We start from the raw sequence: 9,085 nt of genomic DNA, 5'->3' as shown, positions 1-9,085 counted from the left end.
AGAAGTTGCCCTGGCCGAGCCAATCTCCTGACATGAACCCCATCGAAAACCTGTGGGCCATACTCGACCGGCAAATCAAGAAAATTTCGTTTTTTCTGAAAAGGTGGTGTCTATTTACTTGTGACCACGCTGTGTATAAGTTATGAATTAAATGGCAAAGAAATGCTTTAACATTTAATGAACTTTCAAAGTCTTAAAATGCAATTTTTTTTTTTTCTAAACAGTCATAGATTTGTCCATTATACTGATACATACGAACACAACATATAGTATAATAATAATATATCGGTATATTATCTAGATAACTTTCATGCATCCTGTAACATATGATTCAGAAAACACTTTCAGCTAAAACACAGGATAACGGATGCCATCACTGTTGTAACTGCGGTCATGTTGCAGCAAACGTGGACTAAAATAGGTTATACGTGCTGAGAGCCATAAACAGTGTACACGTAGAAGTCTACTGACATGCCCATAAAAAAACTACAAGATGTTGAAAAGTGCATGGTTTTGTTTCCTTAGTTATTAAGTTTTAAAATAGGAAATATAATTTTGAACCACCTTATATTATGTAACTTTAGGCTTAACAACAAACTAAAATTTCAATGTCAAAAAATCTTCGCATTTTGAGGCTGTTGGCGCATTATGTGCAAGTTAAATCCTGCTATTCGTTTGGGGTAGCTAAAAAATTGTCGGTGGGTGCTGTGGACTAGCTGCCTTTCCTCTAGCTTATCAGTTCAAAATGGGGGACAGCTAGCAAAAGTAGTCCTTGAGTATCCGAAAACAAAGTACAGTTGGAACCTTCCTCAAATAAAGTGGCTGACCATTTTACTAGGATGAACCAAACAACTATGTAAATACTACTTGTTTCAATATACGAACTAAATTGATTAGTTTGTGTGGACAGTGAAAGCTCAATAAATTCAGAGAAGTGATCATATCCTGGTTAACTTGCAAGAGAAAGGGTCTCACTAATTTTCAGAAAGGCATAATTATGAGTGCCTGTCAAGCAAGAGCTTCATTATCAAATATTTACAAGATCTTTGAGTTGTGGCTCAAGGACCTCTGTCAGCTAGTTCTATCCATAGTAGTAATCGAAAGGGAATACGCATACCACTAGGAAAAACCGTAACTGCATACTTCATGATTGGTCAATTGGAAAAATTATTGTAAAATGAAGCAGAGAACAGATTTTACTCGTTGACCATTCTTTAAAATATCTGGGATTCGACTATCATAAACCCGGCCAGGTGGTTAGGACGCTTGACTCATAATCTGAGGGTCACGAGATCGAAACCCCATCCTATCAAACATCTCGCCCATTCAGCTGTGGGGGCGTTATAAGGTGCGGTCAATCCCACTATTCGTTGATAAAAGAGTAGCCCAAATTTGGCGGTAGGTGATGATGACTAGCTGCCTTCCCTCTAGCCTTTCACTGCTAAATTAGGAACGGCTAGCGCAGATAGCCCTCGTGTAGCTTTACGCGAAATTCAAACCAAACTATCATGAACCGTACCGTGCAGGATACATCACAGACACTGGTGGATTCTGAATACAATCAATTGAAATACGGGTTACTTCACCACAAATAAGTGCTTGAATAACTATCTTATACTGATTAGAGAAAATGAGGCATTTAACACTACAGCTGGTGTAATGGTGTAAAGAACATCGCGTAACAGTCAACACTCTAACTCTTATAAATTAATTGCAGATGGTGACCATACTCCTCGACGATTGGACCACAGTCAATCAAAATACATATTCTTGAGCTTGTCCAACATGGAGACATTGTGTGTTTTATAGCTGTGTCCACTGAGGGGAATCGAACCCCAGATTTTAGCGTTTTAAATCCGTAAACTTGCCACTGTCCCATTAGGGGACATATCGAGGCAAAGAGATCCATGCGGTATTAGTGAATGTCCTAATATCATGGCCACTCAATGTAAAATATTTGGAAGCCTAAGTCTTATACCGTTACTTAAAAGAGTGGTTGCATCTTATTTTATATTCTGATCAAAGTAATGTGAAATATTTTTGTCTGAATTATCTACTTCTTCAACTTAGGCTTTCGTAATTTAAAGAAATAAATTTTCTGGCTTGTTTTTATTCGTGACAGTATTTTATGTGGAAATCAAACGTAATCAAGCAAAGTCTACATGAATGCATATTTGATGTTCGACAGAGAATATTTGGAAAATTTGAGCACAAATGCCAAATAATATTCGTTCCCAATCTGAAAATCGCGGGTTCGAATCCCCGTCCCACCACACATGCTCGCCCTTTCAGCCGTGGGGTGTTATAATGTCACGGTCAATCCCAGTATTCGTCGGTAAAGAAGTTGACGGTGGGTGGTGTTGACTAGCTACCTTTCCTCTATTCTATCACTGCTAAATTAGGAACAGCTAGGGAAAATAGCCCTTGTGTAGCTTTGCAGAGAAATTAAAAAAAAACAACATTCGCACCACTCTGCAGTGCGGCAGGAATAGGAATTATGCTCATCTATGTGTTATGAACAAAAAGTTTTTATGTAAAAGTAAACGGCAGGAATAGGAATTATGCTCATCTATGTGTTATGAACAAAAATTTTTTATGTAAAAGTAAAAAATTGTATATTTATTATACAGTTTTCTTCTAAGACTACATTTAATTATATTGTCCTTTGAAATAAAGTGAATAATTGAGCATGATATTTTAAGTTGAAGTTCTAATAGCGTTTGCACTAGTAAATACAAAAACAGAGTTTGAGGAATTCATGCTGCTGCTTGTACTTTTTTTTTTTTTGTTATCGAGAAAAATGCAAATTGGGGGAAAGGTGAAACATCATAAGATGTTTCATAAAGGACTAAAGTCGTAGTTGATTCAACTATACTTTTAGCAGTAGTGGTCACTTCAGAAGAAGACTCCCCCCCCCAAAAAAACAACGCAATTTTAAAGCTGTACAAAATTGTAGAATGTTACAAGTTTGGTTTGAAAACTCGTTAGAGAGAAAATTGTGTTAACGTTTTATCCAAATAACATCTACCAGAACTTTATAACTCTTAGATCTTTTGAAAATTTTCCTTTCTGAGGTTTTTTTTATGCTTCGGGATACAGTAAATCATTAAAATATACTGCGATAAATGGTCGGAAAGAATTTGAACAGATAACGCCCCCCCCCCTCCAACACACACACAACATTTGGAGTTGTATAGAGTAAGTCGAAGATAATGTAAAGATTTTAACTTTGGAATTGACATTTTTTATTTTATATATTTTACATTATTGCAACAAACGAATTACAAGAAGAAACTCAAAAATCTGTTATAAAAAGTTACTCTATCTGTATTTATAATCGCTAAATGATATAACATTCACTTTTTTTTTCTTTTTTTTACATCGGCGATAAAAAAGTTGTCATTTTTACGATTCCCATACTGGAAATCTATTAAAAAAGTCGGAATAACTTGGCACGTCAAACCTTGGTTTTTCAGTGATACAATAAATCGGATATTACACAATATTTGTTTTAGTGCGGTTAATTATTAGAAACTTGGAACACGAATATTTGAGAGAAAATTAAATCAAATTGCATTTCTTGAACTTTTCAAACATTCTCTCCAAGTTGAAATACTTTATAATGACGAATTATTAATCTTCGTTTTTACACAGCTCATTTGGATTTTTAAAAGCAGGATTCCGGTTGGTTCACTTGCTGGAAAGGTTTTCGCATCGACACACACAACAAGAAGGAAAAAGAAACCAATCCATAAATATTCCTTTACAATCGTCATCAGAATCGTAAGATAATAATCGGTGCCATTTGTATTTCTGCTCACAAGAACAGCCGTCCGCACACCTCTTCGTCTGCTCTGATCTAGATCCCCCCAAAAAAGTAAAGAATAGTTAATACTATTTATCAAAACTCTTTTGTACTATATAAAATACTACACAAAGTGCAAACATTGTAATTTGAAGTCGTAAGACAAATAATATTTTATATCGTATAATAAAAAAAATGTTGAAGTCAGTGGTGTAGTTGCTAAATTTTATAGTGACAGAGCCCTGCCAAAATTTGTCAGACGTGTGACGTCACCATAAGATCTCAAAGGTTAATTTTTTGAGTCCATTTCAAATAAAGAAAATATGTTCAACACTAATATTTTAAAATTACTTACATGAAAGTCAAACTAAATACACATACAGTAGCGAGAAAACACACAATTCAACTTCCTTTAAATTGAGCAGTAAGGTAAAACAACAACTGTGTACCAAATAAAAATCACTAACATTAAAACAAGTTATATAATCGCATATCTTATTAATTTACTATTTTTATAACTGTACTATAGTATTAACAACATTGATTTTTATAATGCTTTGCATACCTCTTTTCCTACCAACACTAAGAAAATAGCAACTTTTGGTTATGAAAGATACTTAATTCCAGGTGTAAATTGAATAACTTTTTTTTTTACATACATACTCGTAGTTTTTAAAGTGTCGAGACTCGGCTCCATTTTCAGATGCCGGCAACATTACACCCCTGATTGAAGTGTATTTCGAATCTAAATTATATTAGCAAACTGTTCTGGGAACATTCTGAGTAAAACCTGTTAGCTCCATCAATATATGTATTACCAGATGAAATATTCTATTCGATGAACAATTTCCTTTATGACAATTTATATAAATTACGGTTGTTCCCTGGTGTGTCAGCGATAAGTTTACGGATTGCAACGCTGAACTCAGAGCACAGATAGCCTATTGTGTCACTTTGCACCAAAACAAATAAACAGACTTTACGTTTATTATAACATGCTCGTAATTATACGTCCTTAAATATGTTTTAATTCGGCCATAACAGTCAGACTAAAAGCTATTAGGATTAGCTAAATTAAAAAGTAGAGGTATTATAAAGTAGACCTTCAAACAAAGTGTAAAAGTTATTAAAATATTCTTTATTAGCCCGTTATATGAGCAATTCTTTCATTAGGATTCTCTCTCTATATATATATATACAGTCCAGACTCGCATACCGGTCAACCCTTAATTACAGCCATTTTGACTCAGTCCCAAATATTTCCTTTTATTTTATGTTTGTAAAACATCCACTATTATGGGCACTCGTATTGCGGTCAACTTGACTTGTGGTCACCTGTTTTACACTCCCAAGCGGTCTCTTTGAAATCAGTATTGCGGCCATCCAGGCCGGCTCTCACCTGCCGCTGCCTAATTGTCAGTCAAGGTGAGGCCACTACCGTACATCGACTGACAGCAGCCACATCTTGTAGGTGTTACAAGGTGACCATTGATGTTCCCTATTAATGGTATGCTAATCCTACCTGATGTTTCACACCTCATACACGATAAAAAACAAAAACAATGTTTTCACACTCCTTTAAACTTTGTCATTTGTAACACTTCTAGTTCAGTCTCTCTTTGGTATTCTTGTGAACAAAAGCTTTGTTCAAAGGAGAAAATTCGCATATTCATTTCAAGTTTTGTCATCTTTCCCTTCATTTTGCGCTAAATAGAGCTTACTTTCTCAGCTAAATGTTATTACAACATTCTGTATCAAACAATAACATAGAAAGGTGAGTGTTATGGGCGAGTGGTTGGGGTATGTACTGTGGCCTTAGTAGGATCCCAGAGTTGACCCCATACAGTGACACCTGGTAATACGACCACCCCGTTATGCGGCCATTAATTAGACCCACAGCTGACCTGATAAACGGGGCTGGGCTGTATATACACATACACATTTGTAAAACACCCAGTTTATTTGCATATATAAATTAGGTTGATTATGCTATATGTCATATAGTTGCTTGAGGCCTATAAATGTGGAGTAATTTCATGTTTAGTCGGCGAAACGATGGTTAAAGCAAGGAAGTAGGGTATGATAACAGGCAAAGACCATTTCTTTGATTCACTGTTGAAATTACTACGTCATTAGTCTAAACATAATGACAGATCAAAAAGGGAAATGTATGCCGCTAGGGAAATCATGACCGCTAACTGCTGGTAACTGACGAACAGAATAACATCTAGGCAAAGTTATAAAGTGTAACAGAAGCCAGGTTGTGTCCTAACTGGTCCACCTCTTCAACTGGAATAAAAAAAAATCTACTATTCTTTACTGTGAGAAAGACATTACAAAACTGCCATATTGCAGGCGATAACCAGTCCTAAAGCATCTTCGAACAGGAAAACCTAACTTCAGTGATGCTTAGAATGACCGGATTTGAATCAGATGGGGCCGGCGTGCTTGGACTGTGGTTCGTTACTTCAAAATAACCTCCGTATTTTTGGACTGTGAGTACGTTACTATTTATTAGGTTGCCTTCCGTCTCGACTATCACTTCAAAATTATGGACGGCTAAGCGCAGGTATCCCACTGTGTAGCGTAACGCAAAAATTTTGAAAAGAATGAAAGAAAGCGAATTATGTGATTTATGAGTTGTGTTTCACTCTTTTATGGTAGTGTAAAAATATGACATTTAAGCTTGCTGGTATTCTTCCGCTAGTGTAAAACGCTAATAACTACGTAGTAGTACGCAGAGGCATCAGTGCTGTAGCCCCATTTTTACATATTTGATTTATATGACAAATGTCAATTAATTATATTAATTTTCTGGGGGAGCATGCCCCCAGATTCCCCTAGACTGAGCTACCTTTGGCAGTACGGAAGCTGCTTTTAGCAGCTCCTTCTTGTTTCAATCTCTCATTGTAAAATCTGCACGTCTAGCTAAGCAACCCCACTTTGTAACTCCTTCATACACCACTGGTAGTACGAGAACCATGTGGTTATGCTCTGTGGTTCCTCTAGAATAGTGAATAACGTCCAGGGTGTACCAGAACCAATCATGTCCACTTCACGTTGCCGCTCTTTCAACCCATGAAAAAAAGGCTTTTACAAGACACCAATGCTCATATTGTCCGAAATTGGTCCGAAGAACGTAAGAGTAAAGTACATTATTTTATAAATGGTAAAAGCTGACAATTTTCAGTTACCTTTTCATAATGCTAAATTAAATATTGGTGTGTTTACTTTATTGATAGAATTGATAATACGTTGTCAAAATAACGTGTAAAACATTTGACTAAGAAAAGATTCTAAGAATGACTAAAGACAAAGCCTTTAGAACAGATGGAAAACAATGTGTTTGTTCCACTGCTGAATTAAAACATATGGATTGTTTTTCGTTTAATTTTATTTCTTGCGAGGTAGTAATTATTGTGAGAACAGCTTTTAAGAGTGCAAGGGAAATGTGCAAGGCTTAGAAAAATATTTTTCCTTTGAGGCATTATGGGAAGTGTTTTGAAAGGCTCCATTGAAAATTTTTTCAGTTGTCTATTCTAGAACCTTCGTGTAAAGCTTCACATAGCGAGATGCCCCCTAACTTTCAAATGATACATTAGAGGGAAAGCTAGTCAATAGCACCCATTGTCAACTCTTTGGCTATACTTATCCGACCGAATAGTCGGGGATATGGCCATCACAGTGCGCGTTTTTTACAGCTACGGTGCGCGAACCATGAATTGGCAGTTTAATAGTACAGACACATTAGCCATTACGGCCACGTTCGGCCTGTTGGAGAATGGATGGTGTTGAAAAAATTTTTAGTTGTTCGATAATCTCAGTAGAATTTATTTCGAAAACAAACAATTTATTTTATAGAGCGGCAGGATTATATTGTTTATAATACGTTATTGTGTACTGAGTACATGACTTGCTCTGATCGGAAGTAATGATAACAATGTATTAGATTAACTTGTTAATAATATAATCTTGTATATAATCAGTAACATTTCTTGACATGTTATAAGTTAGATTATTTTTGTTTATACTAGGTATAATATTCAGTTTACTTGTTTATAGACGTTGAATTAGCGTCTTTATAACATGTTAGATGAAAAGCGCCAACTCTTGAGCTACTCTATCTGATTTACTAAATCTTTTAAAACAAATTCTAAAACAACATTAACCTTCTGGAAACACGTCCAGAGCAGGTTTTAGGAACCACGCATCTTGATGAACTGAGTGCCAAATGTCTTAAAACAATATGGAAACCAGATACCGACTCGTAGAGACGACTTATCAAAAATAATAAAAGACACAATATAAGCGGTCTGTCACATTGGCACTCCTACTAATAAAAATGCAACCTCTTTTGTGGACGAGCACGAGTTCTTGTGTAGGAGTTCGCATCCAAAAATGTACTTGTGTTAAACAGTCTGAGAATAATGTTCCAACTGCTTGACATTTTGCGGGGTACAGACCGTGCGTGAGAACTGGCTAGTGCCATATTACCGTTTTCAAGAAACAAAACATCAGGTGTACTTCATTAATTATTCATAAACATTTTCCTAAAAAACCTGACTACGCATAATTGTTTTGAGACATGTATACGTCTATTGTTAGCATATACTGTAAATACGGTACTTCCATTATTATAATCGTTCGAGACCTATGCTAGCTTCTTGACTTGCTTATTACTAACTTACTTGGCCCGACATGGCCAGGGCGCTCGACTCGCAATCTGCAGGTCACGGGTTCGAATCCCCGTCACACCAAACATGCTCGCCCTTTCAGCCATTACACTGCTAAATTAGGGACGGCTAGCGCAGATAACCCTCGTGTAGCTTTGCGCGAAATTCAAAAAACTTTTCCTAGGAATTTATTCATTATGTAAATTTAAAAAAATTAGTTGGTTGTAAAAATTCTAAATAAAAAACATATTAAAGTTTATATTTTTTTATTTCACAAATCTTCAATCTATTAATCCGCTTTTTAATTTGTGTGTAGTGGAAACGTTATATTGTACTTTTCATGATATTGTACCAAACCGAAAAACGTAGATCTTCTGTATCTGTCTAATTAGCCCAGTCTAGTGACGGAAACCTGTAAAACCAGGATCTTCTGTATCAGTCTAGTTAGTTTAATCTAATTATTGAAACCTGTAAAACCAGGATCTTCTGTATCAGTCTAGTTAGTTTAATCTAATTATTGAAACCTGTAAAACCAGGATCTTCTGTATCAGTCTAGTTAGTTTAATCTAATTATTGAAACCTGTAAAACCAGGATCTTCTGTATCAG

General features: G+C 35.7%; 1 protein-coding gene across 1 annotated transcript in view; it reads right to left on the bottom strand.

The window, feature by feature from the left end:
- Positions 1-3,215: 3,215 nt before the first annotated feature.
- LOC106461675 (protein spaetzle 3-like) overlaps positions 3,216-9,085 on the bottom strand; it is a 14,214-nt gene continuing 8,344 nt past the window's right edge. Inside the window, exon 5 of the mRNA XM_022388693.1 lies at positions 3,216-3,859. Coding sequence (XP_022244401.1) covers positions 3,691-3,859 — 169 coding nt within the window. The 3' untranslated portion in view covers positions 3,216-3,690. The remainder of the gene's footprint in view (positions 3,860-9,085) is intronic.

Source organism: Limulus polyphemus, unplaced genomic scaffold (assembly GCF_000517525.1).
Source record: "Limulus polyphemus unplaced genomic scaffold, Limulus_polyphemus-2.1.2 Scaffold1009, whole genome shotgun sequence".
Taxonomy (NCBI): Eukaryota; Metazoa; Arthropoda; class Merostomata; order Xiphosura; family Limulidae; genus Limulus; species Limulus polyphemus.
This window is presented reverse-complemented; position numbering and strand designations above follow the sequence as displayed.